Below are 23,422 nucleotides of genomic sequence, written 5' to 3' on the forward strand. Positions count from 1 at the left end.
GTTCTATGGAACAGACTGCAGTGAGATTTTTACTATCCCAACACATGATTGTGCACATGAAGAGCTCTAAGTAAAGTTAGCCTCAGTATTTCAACAAAATAAGTCACATTATTGAGTCCCTATTTTTACATGGGTACATACCTACATAAATACTAAATAATAAGTACCTCCACCTGTCTTTAGTACATAGCTCCACTGTTTTCTTTGCCTCTTCCCGTTCCAACGGGATACTTTACTACGGGTATACTTGTCTTATATGCACTACCTACACTCTACATAGGTATGAAGAATCACATTATTTGTGTTTAAATACTTCTTGTACATTTTCGCATAGCCCGATAAACATAGCCAATGTTATTATGTTCTCTTGAAATTTTCATTTATAGGTAAGTAAAAAGTATCTACATGGGTACATACCTACATAAATAATGATTAATAAGTACCCCCACCTGTCTTTAGTACACAGCTCCACTGCTTTCTTTGCCTCTTCCCGTTCCAACGGGATACCTTACTACTTACATGCACTACCTACACTCTACAACTCTACATAGGTATGAAGAATCACATTATTTGTGTTTAAATACTTCTTGTACATTTTCGCATAGCCCGATAAACATAGCCAATGTTATTAATAATAGCTGCAAGTACCTATGTAATTTATGTACCAGTTAGTCGAATATCTTTGGCGTATCTGGTACCATGTGATTCTTGGTCACTATCTAGACTACCTACTGGTAACTGACCCTCCTCAAGCTTGTTAATAGTGTTATGAATCCATGTTATCCATGTGCTATTCATGTAGACTTAGAACTACACAGATTATTATGTCTTTCACAACATCAACTGGTTTTTTCACAATGTTTCGTCTTTTATTTGAATTCTCAGTTCTTGTAGGAGGTTCAACACTCGGAGATCTGTTCTGTTCAAAACAAACAGTTCAGTCTAGTTTGTAGTAAGCTTAAGAGGACGTCGAATTCTTTTTTGATAGCAATTCTGACGCCAAAAGATTGAATAAAATAGAATAGAATAAATTTTTAAAAAGTTTGAAAGTCACAGAAATATCCAACTGATTTTGTTTCTTTGTGTCTGTTTATTTGTTTGTTAGTTAGTTAGGTAGTTAGTTAGTTAAACCTAATATCTGAGAATTAAAATGAAAGTGTATACGGTAAGTCAAACTGAATTTAAACTACACCTTCAAGTACTTAAATTAGCTACGCAATTGCTCTCACAAGGCTGAGTGCGCTCGAAATCCCAATTTTTTAATGAAGAAGAAAATGATTTATTTTCAAATAATCCTTCCTGAACTTCAACGAAGTAAGGAGCGCGGCAGCGCTCCCCCGCCAAGTCAAGAAAGTTCTATTTGTTTGTTAGTTAGTTAGTTAGGTAGTTAAACCTAATATCTGAGAATTAAAATGAAAGTGTATACGGTAAGTCAAACTGAATTGAAACTACACCTTCAAGTACTTAAATTAGCTACGCAATTGCCCTCACGAGGCTGAGTGCGCCCGAAATCCCAAGTTTTTAATGAAGAAGAAAATGATTTATTTTCAACTATTCCTTCCTGAACTTTAACGAAGTAAGGAGCGCGGCAGCGCTCTCCCGCCAAGTCAAGAAAGTTTGACAGAGCTACTAGAGATAATATACGCCACAGAGAAAGTAGCCATTTTCAGGTAAGGCTGACTTTCTCCTATCCTGTCCTTCTTCTCTCTTGGATTTCAGAATGACAAGACCTCCGTTGTTACAGTTCCCTCTATTGAACCTCTTTAAAAAGTATCTTTTCGCCTGTCCTTCTTCTCTCTTGGATTTCAGAATGACAAGACCTCCGTTGTTACAGTTCCCTCTATTGAACCTCTTTAAAAAGTATCTTTTTTTTACCATTATAATAATATGTCTAAATGGAAGTTAGGCATCATCTTTATCACCTTTATAAATCGAGGTAAGAATCCTTCATAAAACCAAAATGTAGGGAAAGCCAAGTGCCATCTCTGTTATCAAAGGCGGGTGAGCAATAGAGACATGTAAAGTAAACAATCAAATAAATGGCAATATTTACTTTATCCGCGGTATTTTAGTACCTACATTAGTACCTATATTTTAGTACTTGTTATCAATCATGATAAAGGTGGTACATGAACAGTATTTTGGTCCAAACAAACTCTATCACTATGAATAAATAAATAATCACCTATAGATATAGTAGGTCTCCTGATTCGTGGAGCAAAAGTAAATAATATGAAATTCTATTAGTGGTCAACAAAATCAAGAAACTGAAAAGACCTGATTTTGAAAATTTAGACAAGGGCCCTCGAGTTTCTTTTGTTAAATACCTACCTATTCTGAATTCTGAGTATGTAGCTTATAAAATCATACGACACGTATTAAAGGATCACAATGAAAATTAAGATCAGTGGTTGTGTGGCCAATAAAAATAAATAAATAAAAATATAAAGGAAAGTAAATACCTATAGAATAATCTTCTTCTTTGCGACTTAGCCTTTTCTCGTATTCAGGTGTGTTTCGTCAGCCTTTCAGTCAGCCCTAGCCCTCAGGGCTCAATCAGTCCAAAAAAAGTAATACATAATAATAAATGAATAAATTTATGACACCGTTCCTAAATCTCTCCCACAGGGTCTGTGCGCGTTCTCTCTCCTCTGTCTGCTCTGCTCTGCCGTCCAATTTGACGACCAGCCTTCATCAGTGGCCGACTACGACTACGGAGGTCCCGAAGGTCGTCACCTCCACGGGGGACTCCTCAAGAAGAAAAAGAAGCTGAAGAAAGAGTTCAAACGGAAGAAGAAGGTCCTGGCGAATTGTCTTTTGAACAGTAAGTTCAAGAGGTCCTCAGAGGATGCTCAACAGAAAGCAGCTTGGGCGGAGGAGAAAAGACAGCAGATGGGGCTCAGCGATCAGCAGAAGGCGGCCTTGAATGAGGTAGTCCTTCGAAGGATTAAACGGGATAGACCTCAAGGTCGATTTCTCATCCCCATCCCGTTTGCCATCCAGTATACCAATGTCCAGACAGGTGGAGGTTATGGAGGAGGACATGGAAGTTCCAGTTCCAGTTCTAGTTCTAGTGGTGATGACGAAGATGGAGATGATGGTGATGACTGTTCCTCCAGTGATGAAAGGTACTCGGACCGGTTTGTAGGGCCTTATCATAGCAATGACGTGTATAGGCAGCTGTATAAGAGCTTTATGCGGTGGGTTCTGTGAGTGGGTTGTTGTTCAGGAGTGTCAAGCTGTCAAGTCTTTCAATCTCATATTATCATAACTATAGGTCGTATATGACTATAGGTTATAGGATTTGTTTGATAGGGTTTAACAGCCCCTGTTCCTCCAGTGATGAGAGGTACTCGGACCGGTTTGTAGGGCCTTATCATAGCAATGACGTGTATAGGCAGCTGTACAAGAGCTTTATGCGGTGGGTTCTGTGAGTGGGTTGTTGTTCAGGAGTGTCAAGCTGTCAAGTCTTTCAATCTCATATTATCATAACTATAGGTCGTATATGACTATAGGTTATAGGATTTGTTTGATAGGGTTTAACAGCCCTGTATAACTGTTGATGTTTTTATGACAAGATTTTTATCCTTCAGCGACAAGCTACCCGCCTTCTTACATTAACCTCATCCAGTCTGAGTGTGGTCCGGGAAAGCTAGCTGCACGTAAGTGCCCAGATGACTATTATCCATCTGGATACCAATTACGCCCAACATTGCTTAACTTGAGTGATCCATTGGAACTGGTATCGCCGCGCCGCTGTTCTGGTTGTCAAATAGGTTCGATTTTTGATTTTGATTTGAAATAAGATTTTGAATATTTTTTTTTATTTATTTTTTTTTTTTTTAACTAGAGGAATAAAATGAAAATTCTGCCATCTTTGACTTTTTAGAGATACCAAACTAACGTAGTAATAGAAAATTTCAAAGATTTTTGTCCTTTTGATACCAAATAAAAATGACCAATCAGCGAGTTGATTCAACGAGTAACTTTTTATTGACTCATAATGACTAGAATTATGTACAATTCAACACACTATGAAACAAATTAATCAAAAATATAGGCAATTTTGTTTTTATCTGATATTAGTTGAAGTAAAACTACAGGAATAAAATGAAAATTCTGCCATCTTTGACTTTTTAGAGATACCAAACTAACGTAGTAATAGAAAATTTCAAAGATTTTTGTCCTTTTGATACCAAATAAAAATGACCAATCAGCGAGTTGATTCAACGAGTAACTTTTTATTGACTCATAATGACTAGAATTATGTACAATTCAACACACTATGAAACAAATTAATCAAAAATATAGGCAATTTTGTTTTTATCTGATATTAGTTGAAGTAAAACTACAGGAATAAAATGAAAATTCTGCCATCTTTGACTTTTTAGAGATACCAAAATAACGTAGTAATTTGGTACAAGTTTGAGCTCGATCCAACAAACAGGGCCGGAGTTATGGCCTTTTCAAATTTTAATTTTACCACGTTCTTCCGCCAATAGAGGAAGCACCAAAAATGGAAAATTCATATCGATTGGTGATTTGTTCTTCAAATGAAAATTTTACAATTATTCATTATTTATAGAGGTATTCCCACAAAAAGGGTTTTTCCCTTCAGTTTTATTGTCCCTTAATTTCATCTCTCTAAAAAGTCAAGGACAGAGGCAAGTTTATAAAACTTAATAATACTTAATCGTATATTTATTTCGAAAAAATATGGAGAACCTATGCCTAGATAACATAGTATAATCGAAATTTAAACCTAAAGTTTACTCATTAATAAAGCACTTATGGGATAACGTAAACAGAAAATAAACAGCTTTACTGTCTCAATTAAATAATGAATGCGAAATTTATTGAATTTATTATTGTGAACATGATTAAATTATTTTATTTTGTGTTTAGTCTTTGTTCTTCTCATCTATCAGATCTTTCCCTTCCTCCTCCTCCTCCTCCTCCTCCTCCCCCTCCTCCTCCTCCTCTTTAGCTACATAAAGGTACATACTTATTTCAGCATTTTATATTTGACACCCATACCTATTCTACGTTTAATGTCAATATTTCTGTTCTTGGGTAACTGAATCCTATTCTGAAGCAATTGATCAAGATGGCAAAGATTTTGGGTGTGTGACTAACACTATTACTACACAGATATTACAGTCATCCGATGACCATAAATATAATAGCTACTCCCACGTACGGTCCAGAATAGAGATCAAACTAGCCAAGTCGTATCTTCTAGTCAGACACATTTCTTAATCACAAAAAAAAAAAAAAATCCACACAACAATATCATCAAAACATATAGGAAGGTAGGTGTGAGATAATGTGTGAGAGATCTTGTAAGGCCAGCCACTCACTATCAGGTAGACCTGAAAGGTCCACCTACCTGATAAGGACACATACTATCAGGCAGACCTGACAGGTACGGCTGAAAAGGTCCGTTTGTAAGGTCTACCTGATACCAAATAAGCACACACACTATCAGGTAGGCCTGATAGGCTGACCTGATCGGGTGTACCTGTCAGGTTTACTTGATAGTGAGTGGCTGGCCTAAGATTTTTATGTTACCAGGTCACTTGACTAAACAGACCATTGGTCAATGATCCAACAGAGTTATTGCCCGAGATCTTGAAATTTTTGCACACGCCAGAAATTTTTGTTCGCCCACCATATTGGATTTGGTGGTGGTTTGGTAACTTTAGTTCGGGATTGCTTCAGTTTTTCTAAGGTCAGGAGTGGGAGCTTGGTGCCAATTTTGATTCCAGTCAGAATACAGTTGGCGCTTTTTGGTTCCCAAAGTTCGTCTTTGGTGATAGATGATTGATAATGTAGGTAAGTATGTTCTCTTGAAATTTTCATTTACAGGTAAGTAGAAAGTACCCCCACCTGTCTTTAGTACACAGCTCCACTTTTTTCTTTGCCTCTTCCCGTTCCAACGGGATACCATACTACTTATATGCACTACCTACACTCTACATAGGTATGAAGAATCACATTATGGTGACAGGTATACTTGATAGGGTCAGTTCTAACTGACAATGTGTGTGCTCATCACGTATCAGATAGATCTGACAGGCGGACCTGATCAGGGGTACCTGTCAAGTCGACCTGATATCTTCTCACGACATAGACATGGGTTCTACCCCACATTTGGTGACAAGCTACCCGCCTACTTCACAAAAAACCTCAGAGAAACAGAAAGAGGGGAAGGAAAAGGAGAGAGGGACAATAGGAGAAGGTAGGGAAGTGAGAGAGGAAAAGAAAGTACAGGGTACGTTACGTACCTAACAAGGTAGGAACAGAGAAGAATGTTAGATGAAGAGAAGAGAGAGGGAAGCAGGAGAAGAGAAGGTAGGGAAGGAAAGTGAGAGAGGAGAAGTAAGAAAAGGATACATCATAAAAGGATAGGAACAGAGAAGAACGGTTGAACGGAAGCGAGAAAGTTAGGAAATTAGAGGGAGAAAGAGAGAATAAGCTAGGAAAGTAAACAGAGAGAGAGAAAATAGGAGAAGGAGAAATGTGAGAGAGGGAAATATATGAAAAGGTAGGGAAGGAAAGGGAGAGAGGGAATATAGAGAAGGAGGAGGAGGAGGAAAAGAAAGGGAGAGGGAGGAAAGGAAACTGAATGAGGAGAAGTAGACGGGAACTGTAAACACAAAATTACAAATTTAACGAACGAAACGGTCAGGGAACGTCATGCAAGTTCAGATGAATGACGCCCGTCAAATTGATTTTCACTTTTCACACAACAAGTTTTTCCTCGTCTTCTTCTTTTTCCTCCTCTTCGTCTACTTCTTCTTCTTCTTCTTCTTTTTCTTCTTCTTCTTGTCCTCCTCCTCCTCCTTCTTCTTCATTTTTCTCGTTATTCTCCTCTTTCTCCTCATCCTCCACCTCCTTCTTTTCCTTCTCCCCATCCTTTATTCTTTGACATTTCCTCTCCTCATCTTCGTCTTCCCCTCGTTTTTCTCCTCCTCCCATTTCTCCTCTTCCTTCTTCTCCTCCTTGTCCTCCATTCACTGATAGAAGCGTCAGGCATTACCTTGATAGGGATAAGGACAATATTGCAGTGGGAGGGAACGGGAGAGGAGAGAGAAAGATTAAACAGAAAGCAAAAGAGTTGAAAAGCTGCGTCCAGATAACCTTCCTCCTCCTCTCTAACTTCTTCCCTGTCCTACCTCCCATTCTTGCTCTATTATATTCCTCTCCCTCTCCTTCTCCTCTCCCTTTCTAACTTCCCTTTTTCCCTCTCCACACCTTCTTCTTCCTTCTTACTCCAATCTTTATTAACCTCCCCTCTTCTCCCTCTTTACCCTCTGTATCTCTCTTTACCCCTCCTCTCCCTTGCTACCTCCAATAGATCCCCTCTCCACACCTTCTTCTTCCTTCTTACTCCAATCTTCATTAACCTCCCCTCTTCTCCCTCTTTCTCCCTCTGTATCTCTCTTTACCCCTCCTCTCCCTTGCTACCTCCAATAGGTCAGTTGCGCTTACTTGGGTGATGTTTCAAAGTCATAGAGGGTCTTTTTGGGGGATAAGACCTTTAGAAACAAGGAAAATATGTAATGTCATCCCGTAGGCGATGACGTCATAATTCATGACTCCCGCTTCGTTTGTTTGTGCGCAAGCGTTTCTGCGCATTTTGACGTGAAATCTGAACGACTTCTAGAGACCGAGATAAATCGATTTAAAAAATACCGGTAAATCGTGAAGTCTGACGTCACGGCATACGCTCCCGTATGCGATGACGTCATAATTCATGACTCCCGCTTCGTTTGTTTGTGCGCAAGCGTTTCTGCGCATTTTGACGAATACCGAGATAAATCGATTTAAAAATTACCGGTAAATCGTGAAATTTGACGTCACGGCATACGCTCCCGTAGGCGATGACGTCTTAATTCATGACTCCCGCTTCGTTTGTTTGTGCGCAAGCGTTTCTGCGCATTTTGACGTGAAATCTGACGTCACAACTCTTTGAACTTTTTCATTAGAACGGCAATTAAAAATTGAATTTTCGACCTTTTAAAGTTACTTTTTCCGAGTTTTGACCTCAGATTTGAATTTTTCGCTACTTTTTACGTAGGAATCGACCTTTTAATAATAATATTTTCCCCATTGCAACTGCTCCATTGGTGTGAAGTAGGTTCGTGAAACAGATGTGAAGTGCGGAGTAGGTTCGTGGAACAGCTGTGAAATGCGGAGTAGGTTCTTGGAACAAGTGTGAAGTGCGAAGTAGGTTCGTGAAACAGGTGTGAAGTGCGGAGTAGGTTCGTGGAACAGGTGTGAAGTGCGGAGTAGGTTCGTGGAACAAGTGTGAAGTGCGGATTTTAATGACACTACATTTGAACGTGACCCAGGATATACGAGTATTTTGGTGACACAACATTGACGGAAATCAACTATTGTGATGTGTGATGTAAACAAATAAATTCCTGTTATTTAACATAAAGCCCTTTTATCAGATGTGGGGGATAAACCTACTCGTTTTTATTAAAGATTTTGACGGAAATCAACTATTGTGATTTGTGATGTAAACAAATAAATTCCTGTTATTTAACATAAAGCCCTTTTATCAGATGTGGGGGATAAACCTACTCGTTTTTATTAAAGATATGGATTTTTCACAACTTTTTACGTAGGAATCGACCTTTTTTCATAGATTTTACCCATTTCCATTTGCAACTGCTCCATTCCCTCTCTATATTTTTTCCTCTCCCTCTCTGCCTTCTCCCTCCTTGGTCTCTATATCTTTATTACCCTCCCCTTCTCTACCTCTCTACCACCTCCTCTTCCGCCCCTCTTTCCTCTAAATCTTCTCCTCCTTCCCTTCATCTTTCCCTTCCCACTCCTTCCTCTCCTATTATCATTACTATTAACTCTTCACATGGGAAAAAAAGGGCAGCACTTTTTTCATGCTCCACAACCACCCCCCACCCGTTCACCTATTATTATAACTACCTCTAACCTCTGTTCCACTTCCCTCTAAACTAACTCCCCTTTCCTCTCTATTTCATCTTCTCCTCTCTCCTCTCTTTTATATATTGCACGGCGGGAGCTATTATTATTTTTATCTGTGGGAAAATGGGAACAGAAAGAGAGAGAGAGAGGGAGAGGGGACAGAGAGAGGAAGAGATAGGGAGTGAAAGAGAGAGAGAGGAGAGAGAGAGAGAGATATAGTGAGGAAGAGAAAGAGAGAGGGAGGAAGGAGGGACTATTTAGTAATTACTTTACTGTGTCCGTGAGATTGGCATGATACCTAACCTACCTCATGATCCTGGAAGTGAAATGATTGGTAGGGGTTTACGAAAATGTGGAAATTCCACTGACCTTGAAAATACGTAGAAAAAGTAGGTACCTCCTTTTCCCACGGTCCTATATAATTATAGTATCTATAATAGGCAGGAGGTACCATCCAGGTAGGTAAATGTTATACTTTGGGGTGGGGGCACCCTAGCAATTAAGAATGGCGGAGGTAATTATGTGAATGGGGATGTATAAATGTAGAGGGGATGTAGAAAAGGGAGGGGTGGAGGGGGAGAATGGGTGTGAGTACGTAATTATTGTGGGAGTATTGTGCAATATCTACATGGGCCAAGGTCAGAACGATTAACTGAACTATACCTGCACGAATATTATTGTAATTTTGACACATCCACCAACTCACTAATTGAACTACGGGCATTGAAATTTTGACACATCCACATCCACCAACTCACTAATTGAACTACGGGCGTTGTAATTTTGACACATCCACCAATAATGACAATCTTTATCTAAGAGTTCCAAGTTTGAAATTTAGATCGAATAAATTTTGACAAACATGCCTTAAAGATTGAATACTGCTCATAAGATTTTGATATTAATTAGAATTAGACCAATGGGCCCAAATAGATCCCCTGATTCTAAGTTCAAAAGTTCACTGAACTCCTAGTCAGATTAAGTTCAAACACATTAATTTCTTCATAATAAAGATATTTATGTAGCTAGATGAATTTCTACTTATCCTTCATTCATTTATGTTCATAAATGAATTCCCTCTTATCCTTCAGCTCATCGCGGTGGAATTTGAAATACGCTTGAAAAATGAGCACATTCCAAATGAGCATCGAGCATATCTAGACTGAGGTCATGATAATAATACCATGCTCTATCATGTCTGGAGAATTTCAAATTGGAGAAAAAGGGAGAAAGCTCAGTGGTTCTCAAAATGTGAAAGAATTAGCCAACCGATGAGGGCAGGTGTATTGTTAGACCCTTTTGTAATAACACGACGCGACGGGTACAGGGATTCCATTGATAGAGCAAATTGATAGTATGCCCTTTTTGTAAGAAAGGGTAAATTTACTGTCATTTGAATAGTAGAATAAAATAAATTAGAATATTTCTTATTTATATTGACAGCATAGGAATGAAAAGGCCCTTTAACACCTCAAACTAAAGTCTAAGCAAGGTCTCCTCTGTGGTCCCTATTTGGTTTAGGGTTCGGTCTGGTGTTTGCATTAAAATGAATATCAAATAGATGTTTTAACATTTTAGGGACGATTTTTCCCCAGATTAGAAAGCTCTGGCTTGGAGTTCAACATTTTTCTCATTTTCTTTCGCCTTGCTGTTCGTACCAGTCTGTCTCTGGTACCTAATGGACGTAGGGGGAAGCCTTAACTATACTTCCTTTCTCTTAATTCTATCCTTCCTCTCTTTTTCCTTCGATTCTTTCTTTCCTTTCTCCTTCATTTCTCCCTCTCTTTCTCCTTCGTTCAACTCTTTCCTTCTTATCTTTCTTATTTACTTGTTCTCTCCTTCTCACCTTTCTCCTTCTTTCTTTGTTCCTTCTTTTCTTTCTCTTTTATTTCTTCTACTTCTGCTTCCCTTTCCTCTTCATTTCTTTCTAATCTTTCCTTTATCTTTCTTTTCTTTAGCTTTATCTCCTTCTTTTCTGTCCTAATTTCTCCCTCATTATTTATCACTATCCTGATTTGTCTCTCGTTTTCCTCTTCTTCTCTCTTTTCCCCTCTCCCTCTCTCTCTCTCTCTCTTCTCTTTTTATTCTATTCTTATTTTTCGTTTCTCATCAATTGAGTTTTTTTTTCATCATTTTTATTGTTCCTTCATCCATGTGTGCTATTTTGTATTTAGGAATTTCCCAATCGATATCCCCTCTTATCTCTCTCTCTCTCTCTCTCTCTCTCTCTCTCTCTCTCTCTCTCTCTCTCGTCCTCTCTCTCTTTCTCTCCCTCTCTCTCTATCTCTCTCTCTCTCTCTCTCTCTCTCTCTCTCGTAATCTGTCTCTTTCTCTCTCCTTCCCTTTCTCCTCTGAGTACCTTTCCCTAAATGTTTTTCATTTTTCAACAAAGAGAATTCGTTAAAATCTCCAAAGAATAAACATGAAAAATATCCAGCATTTTGATTTTTATACCTATCCAATGCTTACATAACAATCTTTTTTTTTCAAGAGGTTTGATAGAGGGAACTTTAACTGCTCCGATAACGAACATTATCCGTTCTGGATAAAAACCCGCCGCGGGCGGGAATCGAACCCGCGGCCTAGCGCTTAAAAGGCAGACGCGCTACCAACCAAGCTGACTAGGCTGGCAAACAAACTTTTAACTTGAACATTTTTCATTGCTTAATGCCTTTGAGGTATTTACCGTTTTCTACTAATTAGACCTCTATTGTTGTGTGATAGAGTTCTCGAACAAACTGAAAAGTCTAATTAAACTTGAGAAATCTATGTAGGTACCTAAACCCATGTATGTATGTATGTAGGTATGAGTGTACCTAATATATCACTATACCTAGGTATGTAGGTATAGGTATGATTGTACCTAACTACCTAATATATCTACCGCTTATCTTCCTCTCATATCTAGGTCAAAGGTTTTGATTGCATGCCAAAACGACGCTTTCCTTACTCAAAGGCCTCAGGTACCTATGCTGAGGTCAACGACCTTTGGCACTTTGATACCTTGACTTCGTTTGAGTAATATTGGTGCAGAAGGGCTTACTAGATTGGAGTGTGTAGAAATTTGTATTTAAGTCATTCCCTCCCCTTTTCTTCTCTCTCTCCCTCTCTCTCTCTCTCTCTCTCTCTCTCTCTCTCTCTCTCTCTCAACTTGCAATCAGGTAAGGTCCTCATGGGGCAAGACCGCAAGAAGGAGAACGATATACCAGGACCTAGATACCCTTAAACTTGTACCTTATCTATATTTAGACAAACTTTTCCCACTTCCGGAACACTCCAGATAATGTGTAGCCCATGTCCCTACCTATAATCCACAAATCTCTTAGATATTGAATTTTATGCCATTCATTACCTTTTCTCCTTGCCTGTGCCAGACATTACCTACACAAAATACACGCTGCTACCTACGTGCATACGCCTATACCTACCTATATTTATTCTAGCCCTCACATCCCTTCAAAACTAGGCAGGTGAGAGACAAAATGTTTGTATTGTACATAGGTAGTCTACCTATAAAACATCACAAAGTTGTAAAGAATAAAAATAAACAATATCATCACCTCAACATATGAGTAAGGTTATTTTTCTACCTATAAAACATCACAAAGTTGTAAAGAATAAAAATAAACAATATCATCACCTCAACATATGAGTAAGGTTATTTTTATTTCAAAGGGTCCGCTTAGGAACATAACAAAAATTCGCATACGACCATCGCGTTCAGGAAGACATCGTCTCCAGGGAGGCGCCTTTCACACTGTCCTCACTCATCGGAGGAAGCACAATGCCTAGCTTCAAGTAGTCTTGCAAAACGCTGGCCGGGACAGAGCGGGGATTGCACACATCTTCCTCGCAACTGACAATGAGGAACGGGTGTTGAAGCAGTTCGAAGATGGTGGCCCGCTGAGCTGGATCGTGGCGGAGACAGAGCTCGGCAAACGCTTGACCTTCGTCGCTCAAAGACTCGGGGATTGTTGGGGTTTCTCCCATGCCCACTTTGAACATGATCTGGTAGTTGGAGTCGTACTCTGCCCATGGTCTCTGTGGAAAGTGGCAAAATCAGTAATGGTAAGTAGGCGCTAGGCGTCGAGATATAGAGAACCTTTTCATTTATACATATTTGGAAGGAAAAGAAATTAATACGTTATCGAGTTGTAGGTTCGTAGCTAATTTTTGGAGAAATACTTGGAAGGTCAATGGATAAGGAATATGGAGATAAAACTTCGGGTGGCCTTCAGCCCATAAAAATTATTTGCCCATAAAAGATTAGAGATACCCATTGTCCCTCCATGAAACAAAGGGAAGGGGGAAAAAGACTTTAAAGTAACCTCGAGAATCCTACCTTTCCTGAAGACATTTCTACGAGCACACAACCCAGAGACGAACTTGTACCTTATCTATTATTTAGACAAACTTTTCCCACTTCGGGAACACTCCAGCCCCATTTAAATACATATATTTATAGGTGCCTACTTACATATAGTGTGTAGCCCATGTCCCTACTTATAATCCACAAATCTCTTAGATATTGAATTTTATGCCATTCATTACCTACACAAAATACATGCTGCTACCTACGTGCATACGCCTATACCTACCTATATTTATTCTAGCCCTCACATCCCTTCAAAACTAGGCAGGTGAGAGACAAAATGTTTGTATTGTACATAGGTAGCTATAAGTACATAACCCTCTTCTACATACTACCTAAGTACTTACAATATATAAATAGGTTCCCCCCCCTCCTCTACATAGGTAGTTAGGTACCTACATTATAGTTATAGGGTACCTACTAACCTCTTTTATTTCATATAGGCCACAAAACCACACGTGTATACCTATGTACCTACCACACGTGTATACCTATGTACCTACCTACATACATATATACTTAATATGAACACGTGTTTAACATCCCCTTCGTTATTTAAGCCACAAAACCGCACACAAAACCGCAGTTACTTCCCGAGTTTTTGAACAAACCAAGTGCGTTTCGAGTTTTACCTCGACGATTTTTCATTAATTCATACATAGGTACATACAAAGTTTCTAAGAGTTTGTCTGCTTGTTTGTTTATTTGTTTCATCGTAACTATCACCGGAACGGGGGGTTTCCCCGATTTTAAGGTCATTTGGTGAAAACCTTCTACACAAAAGGCCATTAATTTCTCATTTAGGTATTGGGACTTTTTTTCCGAGTCAGTTCTACAGTTAGGTGACTGAACTTTTACACTCGTATTTATGAACAAGAATGATCGTTCTTAGATCAGTCTCAAGTCAAAATTGACCAATCAAATGCCTTGAGATTCGTATTCTAAAGCCCAGGAAGACACTCATCATTACCTAGTTTAACCTTTGAAAAAAAAAAAAAAAATGTCGAAAGATTAATAATTGTTTAGGTAATCGTTTCTCTTGTAGCTCGTAGTACCAGTAGATCTTATAGTTAAAAATTCGAAAAATATTGACAGTCGTATGGGTCTTTCTAAATCTAAACCTCTTCTCAAACCCGTTTTTTCTCAGACCATCAATTCCTCCTGCCCTGTTCCATTACCTTCAGTACAAAGTTCCATAAAGAGGACCATCTCTTCCCGATGAATTTCCACGCCGTAGTACTTGACCAGATTCTTCTGGTTGATGCCCTCCAGTATTCTCAACTCCACCAACATGTCTTTGACGAATCGGGCGTCATTCTGCTTGTGTAACTGAATTTCCTTCATGGCGACAAGCTCACCGGTTTCGTTGTTGACGGCGGTGTACACTTTGCCGAACCTTCCTTGTCCTGGTGAAACAGAAAAAGTTACGGAGGACATATACAAAAAGCCCAGTCCGAGGCTTAGGTGCCCTAAAGGATGGGTTAGGTTAAGCTTCTACGAACCTAATTACAGAGGTAAACTATTGAGGCAACTGCCAGCAGATGACCTCTTTCGAACGCCCACAAGGGGTGGTCGAAGGGAACAAGTTAAAATTAGCTTAAAAAGAGGGAAACTATAACATTTAGAGTCCTTTTCCTATGTAACAAAGAATTTAGTAATTTGCGGGATTGAAGTGGAAGCCAGAGATGGACGTCCAAAGTACAAATTTGGAAAGTTACAAAAAGTTAAAATTAGCTTAAAAAGAGGGAAACTATAACATTTAGAGTCCTCTTCCTATGTAACAAAGAATTTAGTAATTTGCGGGATTGAAGTGGAAGCCAGAGATGGACGTCCAAAGTACAAATTTGGAAAGTTACAACTTTGTCCCAAAGAAGAGACTTTAAATCAATGTGTACCCACATGACAGCCTATAACAAGAAACAAATACAATCCCGTACAGCGACGCGACTTTTCCTGTCTTTCCAGGAATTTTTTATTTCCTCAGCGACGTCACCAAGTTCCAAGGTCTTCCAGTCTTACCTATTTTGAAACCTCGTTGCCAGCCGAAATTGATGGACAGCTGTTTGACGTAGAACCTATTCTGTGAAGTTTCCTTGGTCTCCACAACTGTGCCGATTAAGTTATCTTCTCGTCTTTTACTCTCCAGTTTTTCTTCGAGATCGAGAACAGCCTATCCAGTCTTACCTATTTTGAAACCTCGTTGCCAGCTGAAATTGATGGACAGCTGTTTGACGTAGAACCTATTCTGAGAAGTTTCCTTGGTCTCCACAACTGTGCCGATTAGGTTATCTTCTCGTCTTTTACTCTCCAGTTTTTCTTCGAGATCGAGAACAGCCTTTCCGATTTTATTCTTCTTCGAGCAGAAATCTATAAAAAGGATATTCTCATTATTAAACCAAATTATATAAGCTTTTTTTCTCTCCTTAGGACACATTGTCACTATTGACAGCAGGTAGTTTGCTCAATAGATAAATTTATCGGATAGCGTCATCAATTTTTTAGCATTCAGCGACTTTATTCACTTCAACTAACTCATATAAACCAAAGTAATTGAGATCGAGCAAAACGGTCTTTTGGTGAACACTAAGAATGAACCAACCAGAGAGTGACACAAGGACAATAAGCTTACCTTTATCAAACTGGTATATACAGTGGCAAGAATCCTCGCATTCAGAAGTATGACAATGATCTGCCAAATGAGCCCTGAAATGAAAAAGACGCCTTAAATTAGTCAGCATAACTTGGAATTCTCTATTTCCTTTAGTAATACCTATTTCACTTGGGATATTATTTCGTAGGGATTCCTTTACTAAAGATCCCACATAGGGGGGATTAGCTGACTGCTTCTCAGTCTATTTCCTTTAGTAGGTAATACCTATTTCACTTGGGATATTATTTCGTAGGGATTCCTTTACTAAAGATCCCACATAGGGGGGATTAGCTGACTGCTTCTCAGTTATCTAATCAATAAATTGATAAAGGATATAACTTACGCGCAAGTGTTAACAGTATGGAACCTTTGCTTGTTGCCTATTTCCTTTAGTAATACCTATTTCACTTGGGATATTATTTTGTAGGGATTCCTTTACTAAAGGGGGATTAACTGACTGCTTCTCAGTTATCTAATCAATAAATTGATAAAGGATATAACTTACGCGCAAGTGTTAACAGTATGGAACCTTTGCTTGTTGATTTCGGCGCCATTTTTCTTCAGAATACTCGTAGAAGGGCTGTTTGGAGATCTACCGTTCGAAACACCGTTTTGATTGTTGTTGGTTCCCACAATGTAGTTAATGCAATTGTTCACTTTGTGCTTGAAGTACTGAAAGAGTTGGATATTGAAGTTTCAGTGTTGATGTTGTGTTTTTTAGTGCCAGATTGAGTGACCATCATTTTGAATTCGGATATGAATAAAAACATATCTCTAATCTTATGAACCGTTAATTCTATGGTCTATCTAGGAAGTCTCTCATAATATGTAGATCCTACAGATTGAGTGACCATCATTTTGAATTCGGATATGAATAAAAAAATATCTCTAATCTTATGAACCGTTAATTCTATGGTCTATCTAGGAAGTCTCTCATAATACATAATATGTAGATCCTGCACCTTTAATCTGTAGATCCTGCTAATTGGACCTTTAATCACTGTGATTCGATATATTCATACCCCTAATTAGGTACACAGGCTAATTCAAACCTCTTTTTGAATGATGTTTCTACTATTACACACCTTCTGCAATTAATCGATTGTTTATTAATTTTATTATTGTGTTATCTACACTATATTCTGAACTTACTTCGAATTCAGCATCGCTCATATGATTGGTGTTGGCCGGCTCACTAGCCAGAATAAGGAATTCGAACCCGTAATTTGCCCATCTTGGTCGCATAATTGGACCTTTAATCACTGTGATTCGATATATTCATACCCCTAGGTACACAGGCTAATTCAAACCTCTTTTTCCAGTGAATGATGTTTCTACTATTACCCACCTTCTGCAATTAATCGATTGTTTATTAATTTTATTATTGTGTTATCTACACTATATTCTGAACTTACTTCAAATTCATCATCGCTCATATGATTGGTGTTGGCCGGCTCACTAGCCAGAATAAGGAATTCGAACCCGTAATTTGCCCATCTTGGTCGCAAGCCACGCCCCTGCTCGAAATAGTTATAAACGTAGACAATCCAGGAGTAGGCAAACTCGATGATGTATTTAGAGAGCTCCTCACGTGGAGCTCCGGTTACCAGACGGGTCGCCTCACGGTGGCACTGTGGGGGAAACGAGAATTAATGCCAGGAGTACAATAGCGTACATACCAGGGCGAAAAACAAAAGTGCATAAACGTATAGGGCGTATATTCTGGCTTCAGTTATTGATACCCTTTTGCCAATGCTCTTTATTCAAGTCAAAATATCACCTGAAGGTCTCATAGTTTGGGAGCAAGACCATATATTGAAGAAAATCACTTCTAAAGGTGTGTCCAAACATAGTCGACCGGCCGTCGATCGACGAGATATATCTATGTTGTCGAGGCAGTGTGGACGTATCAGTCGACATCGATCGATGGCCGGTCGACCATGTGTGGACACACCTTTAAAGTCTTTGCCTTTTATGGAAGTATTACCTCGAACCCAAATCTGTACACGGCCGACAGGACTTCTCGCTTCCGGCATTTGAACACGAAGAGTTCAAACTCGGTGGGGAAACTGGGAGACACTTGATGGATCTCACCGATGAGGAACTTCAACGTTACGCACACGTGCAAAACTTCAGCCTGAAAACATGGAATACCCAAATGTGAATTCACTAAAAATACCTCTTTCTTGGAGAAAACGGGTCAAATATATTTAGTTGCAGCATACATGGCACCAGAAGTTTTCATGAACACCAATACAGTAGGACATGGACGTTGGACGGGCAGTTCACATTTGGTCCCTGGGTTGTGTACTTATAAAAATTCTTCAGGAAAGGTAAGATTATATCCGTGAATAAAAATACGTCTAATTAAAGCATCAGCTGATGGAAATTCTTCAGGAAAGGTAAGATTATATCCGTGATAAAAATACGTCTAATTAAAGCATCAGCTGATGGAAGTCCTCTTGAAAGTGAAGTAACTCTCAACGGGAGAGTTTGTATATCTTCTCGCGGATCTGATACGGCCACAGACTCCACAATACTGAGAGTTGAACATGATGCGACACAGACCCATGAAGTCTAAATTAGACAAATGCCTTTTGACCCATCTTACCTTCAGCATATCGAGAGACTCGGCAATCGTATCGCTACAAGGGGATAGAGAGTTCATCTCTTCACAATGTTCCAGATCTTTGCGTAGAACTCTGGCCAGAGCGAGAGTTTTCACCATTTTGTCCCGTACGTCCGCCACTTTGCACAGAAAGTCCTGACACTGCTCGTAGATTTTGAGCCTCTGCGACACAGACCCATGAAGTCTAAATTAGACAAATGCCTTTTGACCCATCTTACCTTCAGCATATCCAGAGACTCGGCAATCGTATCGCTACATGGGGATAGAGAGTTCATCTCTTCACAATGTTCCAGATCTTTGCGTAGAACTTTGGCCAGAGCGAGAGTTTTCACCATTTTGTCCCGTACGTCCGCCACTTTGCACAGAAAGTCCTGACACTGCTCGTAGATTTTGAGCCTGAAACAGGGAAATATCATTGTTAGTACGGTAACATGAGAGGTAGGTATCTGAACCGTGTTAAGCAAACTATGGTCTTCACAAATGTAGTTCCCCAATGGCTTGCTTTGTTTTCCGTGTCCATGAGGTAAGCATGGCACCTATCTCACGGTTTAACCCCTTGGACTCCCAGGAAGCCCAGTTCCCCAATTAATACACCCGTGTCCATGAGGTAAGCATGGCACCTATCTCACGGTTTAACCCCTTGGACTCCCAGGAAGCCCAGTTCCCCAATTAATACACCTAGATATATTTTATGACTCGACTTGGACTTGAACCTTCACTGCTCTAACCACTACAAAACTGAGGTTATTGCAGGATCATAAAAGACAACTTAATAAAGTGTCTTTATAATATGAAAGACCTCATTACCAATGACAATAAATTTTGTTGAATGGACTAATGACTACCATGGGATAGCAGCTTTTAACCCCATACACAAAAAGCCCACTTAGAGGCCCTAAGCCTCTGAGGAGCAAACAGCCCTAAAGCCCAAAGGATGGGTTAAGCTTCTACGAATAACTCACATTATGGGGCATCCACTCACTTTTCATCGAAATTGGACGACTTATCAAATGATATGCTCTCTGATAAGTGATAAGAAATGATGATACGTACATAGAATAAATAAATAATATGCTATTTGATAAATAACGATCGATAGAAGATCTCTGAGGTTAAGCCAAACGAAGGAAGATAGATATCTAGACCGATAACTGTACTAGGGGTAGAGGCAAGATGACAATCGTCATCGCCTGACTATATTGTGAACACCTTCATAATTCCGTTTTATCCATATTTATGTAGAATTCAAGCCAAATTTGTCGTTTTAACCCCATACACAAAAAGCCCACTTAGAGGCCCTAAGCCTCTGAGGGGCAAACAGCCCTAAAGCCCAAAGGATGGGTTAAGCTTCTACGAATAACTCACATTATGGGGCATCCACTCACTTTTCATCGAAATTGGCCAAAGGATGGGTTAAGCTTCTACGAATAACTCACATTATGGGGCATCCACTCACTTTTCATCGAAATTGGCTCTGTCCAAATGCTCCGTGGAGCAGCGGTCCTTGTACAACTTGAACCGGTTGCAAAGGCCTCTCAGCATGGAACTGGCCATCTGACAGAAGCTGGCACCACATAGTGCTCGGCCACCGGGAATGTGGGGCGAAATGGACTTGACAAATACCCACTCCTCCTCCAGAATGTACTTCTTGATGACCTCTTGCTGCACGATGTTCACCCATTCTTGGAGGTATTTCAGGTACAGCTGAAACGCAAAATAAGTAAAAATTGTTCCAGTTAGGAAAAGTCTTCAAACATACCCTACAATAGAGAGAGAGAGAGAGAGAGAGAGAGAGAGAGAGAGAGAGAGAGAGAGAGAGAGAGAGAGAGAGAGAGAGAGAAGTTAGGAAACGTCTTCAAACATACCCTACAATAGAGAGAGAGAGAGAGAGTAAAACACACACAATTTCTGAGGGTTTGTAATTGACTAGCGATAGACAAAGGTCCAATTCCTCTCCAGAATCGTGAGATCAAAATCGGTCCTTGATCTGATCGTTCTATGTATTTTCGTTTTGGATTTCGATCGGAGGAACTTTTCAGACATCAATTTTCTGAACGTCATGGGTTAACTAGTTACCCACAGGAGGTGTATTTGAATCCTCCATTGTACTATAGCTTCAAAATATGATTATTGAAGATGTTTTCACACATAGTAGATGACCATCGACTATGTGTGGACACAACTTTATAGCTCACCTCCAGAACTCGTTGCATGCTCTCATCAAAGCTGTGAATGGGTCGGTTAAACGTTTCCTTCACAGAATCTTCCTCTGCCCTCAGAGCTACTGAGACGTGACGCAAATATCTCTGCTTGTTCAGGACGGCTAGACGGATACCTTTCTTGAGTTCGGTCATTAGCTGGAGGGAGAAAATAATAATAATAATAATAATAATAATAATAATAATAATAATAAGAAAAAAAAAGTTCCAAAAGACCAATTTTTCGTGTTATGTGACCTTGCTCAACAAATTCTTTCAAGATTTGGGTCTACTTATGTGTGTGAAGACTTATTTTTTCTAACGCTGTAGTTTTGACATCTCCACCATTTCCAATAGATTTCAATAATTTAGTACATACCTACCTATGACAAATTTTCATAAATGCTTAGAAGGATTTAATACTTCTAAGATAATTAGATTTACCCATAATTTTGAAGGTGGACAGGACACTCACCATTTGTGGGTCTGCTATTTACCAGCTCCTCGGTTCCTATTGATTTCTTCATCCTCTTCGGCTCACTGCTGCTGGAATCTTCAATTATGTCCGGTCTGAAATGGAGAAAATTTGGTCCGTTGGTCGTTGCATCAGATCACAAATTATGGTTTGAAAAACAAAATTGACAAAATTTGCCTTAAAATAACTTAGGCTTCATAGCTTTCAATACACGTGCATCTAGGGTTCTACGGCCTATTTACGGAGCTTAAATTTTTGAACATACCTGGGTTCGTCCATTTTGATTTTACAAGTATCTAGAGATACTATGTAGGTAGGTATGAAAAATTAAGTAATTAAGAGGTATCACTTCTTATCTAATAGGAAAAATGTGATGATCACATCAAAACCTATTAAAATTAAATTAACTAGGTGTAAGCAGGCTATAAGGCACTCTCAAATTATAATAATTATCTACTCCTAAGTGTCTATTTGTTAGTAGAAAAAAAAGGTATTTTTCGGGTTAGAAATTAAGAAAATAATTACTATTAGGTATGTAGGTATTTACATTATATTATTCACAATATTACGAAATTCCTTTATTTTTGATTCCTTTTCCCTCCTGAACGCGACACAAAATGACAGGTTGTGTTTCAAAAATAAGGCATTCCATATCAGAGAAATATTTCAAGCACTTGTCTTCCTATAGGTATACCTACTCTTCAAGTGATAACAGACCAGTGTAAAAATACAGAGGATTCATATTAAATTAATATAAGTAGATTATACCTATATTTCATTTTCATACTGATAATTTAATGATAACTGATAAAAATTTCGTTGTGAAGAGACATCATATATGGATTATTCCTTTGTGCGTATGACCGTTTCTGTGTTTCGTATATTTCAAACAAATATAATAATAGGTAGATAGGTAGGTACCTAACTTACTGACTTACATAATAATTATTGCTCGAATAAAGGTTTCCTTTTTTCCCATCAGCAACCTGAGGCTTCTTTGCTTTTTAGACCGTCCTTCCTTTATTATTATAGGGGCAAGGTGACAATCGTCATCGCCTGACTATATTGTGAACACCTTCATAATTCCGTTCTATCCATATTTATGTAGAATTCAAGCCAAATTTGTCGGGCTAAACCCAAAGTTATGCCCGAAATTGGTGTTAGAAAGTCCTCATCTTACCTGAAGTTCATGAACTCATAAAGCGTGGCTTTAACACCTTGGCGGGCATCACACAGGAATTTGTCCTGCTGAGTTAACGTTCTATCTGCATACCAGGCCTGTAGCTCCAACCAAATCAAATCCTTGAACTCACTCTGCCAAAACTCTTGTTCCTGACTCAGCTGGAATAAGGATGAAAATTCATTATTTTAATACCGAGGTACAAAGCACCATAAGGTATAAACAAAGAATAGTTAGCAACCCTAACCAGCCTAGCTGACAGTTCTTCTCTCTACTTCTCCCATGATGGTTGACCGGGGTTCAGGACAAGCCTGCGTTGGACTGCGGTTTGGCTAAAAACCATCACACCGGTGTATGGCAGATAATTATACCTATGTGTAGCAGCACCAGAAAAACAAAAGGGAACTTTGATATGAAAGATGAAACGCAATTGACACATTATGACACTTAGTAAGTTTTAGGCACAGAGGTAGTACCTATCTATACTTATCTCAATATGTATTCTGGATTGACGACAAAACTTGTTGCTTTGTTGATGTTGTTGTTTAGGCTTGGAGTAAATAGATCTACCTATACTCATCTACAACAATAAGTAAATATCGTCAGTACTTGAATCTATTTAATGAATACTTAAAGCCGAGTAAATATTATTCTGTTTCCTTTGACTTTGAACCTCGAGAGGTTTTATTGCGATAAGTGCATTATCACGATTCTCAGAATTCGCAATTGCAAATACCTATCGTATAGGCCTATAAAATTGTCTATCTGGTATTGTCTGTTTATCCTAGAATAATACTCGGGGCGTCATTGGAAAAATAGATCAACAATACGTAGGTACTATAAGATAATCTTGACGATTGACGTTTAATTTCTTATTCCTTGAATAGCCTATCTTCTTCTTTCTAGACCTTTTCTATTGAAACAGGGTCGGCGTTTCTTGTCAGTCCCTTCCAGACAGTA

The 23,422-nt window shown here is 39.0% G+C and overlaps 2 protein-coding genes and 1 long non-coding RNA gene across 3 annotated transcripts; 1 reads left to right on the forward strand and 2 right to left on the reverse strand.

The window, feature by feature from the left end:
- The first annotated feature begins 369 nt into the window (after window positions 1-369).
- LOC103508171 lies at window positions 370-4,134 on the forward strand. Its single transcript, XM_008472702.2, has 4 exons — window positions 370-1,088; window positions 1,355-1,427; window positions 2,629-3,128; window positions 3,350-4,134. Exons 2-4 carry the CDS (start codon window positions 1,413-1,415, stop codon window positions 3,432-3,434), a joined length of 600 nt encoding a protein of 199 aa, XP_008470924.1. The 5' UTR covers window positions 370-1,088; window positions 1,355-1,412; the 3' UTR covers window positions 3,435-4,134.
- Window positions 4,135-12,591: 8,457 nt separating this feature from the next.
- LOC103508172 (mitogen-activated protein kinase kinase kinase 4-like) lies at window positions 12,592-20,975 on the reverse strand (the record flags this gene model as incomplete). Its single annotated transcript, XM_026822842.1, is given in 11 exon segments — window positions 12,592-12,999; window positions 13,301-13,343; window positions 14,496-14,736; window positions 15,350-15,697; window positions 15,960-16,033; window positions 16,486-16,652; window positions 17,396-17,611; window positions 17,968-18,117; window positions 18,828-19,005; window positions 20,066-20,313; window positions 20,805-20,975. Coding segments are annotated over 11 exon segments (2,157 nt in total), but the record flags the coding sequence as incomplete, so codon positions are not given.
- Window positions 20,976-21,286: 311 nt separating this feature from the next.
- On the reverse strand, window positions 21,287-21,987 carry LOC113466973. Its single transcript, XR_003391205.1, has 2 exons — window positions 21,548-21,987; window positions 21,287-21,377 (listed from the first exon to the last, which is right to left on the reverse strand). It is a non-coding gene; the product is annotated as an uncharacterized LOC113466973 (long non-coding RNA).
- Between the last annotated feature and the right edge of the window lie 1,435 nt (window positions 21,988-23,422).

Source organism: Diaphorina citri, unplaced genomic scaffold (assembly GCF_000475195.1).
Source record: "Diaphorina citri unplaced genomic scaffold, Diaci psyllid genome assembly version 1.1 scaffold375, whole genome shotgun sequence".
Classification (NCBI taxonomy): Eukaryota; Metazoa; Arthropoda; class Insecta; order Hemiptera; family Psyllidae; genus Diaphorina; species Diaphorina citri.

Excerpts from the sequence above, each read along its gene's own strand:
- LOC103508171 (XM_008472702.2), top strand. Across the intron at positions 3,129-3,349 it reads TGTTCCTCCAGTGATGAAAG|GTACTCGGACCGGTTTGTAG; the intron begins GTACTCGGACCG and ends CAGTGATGAGAG.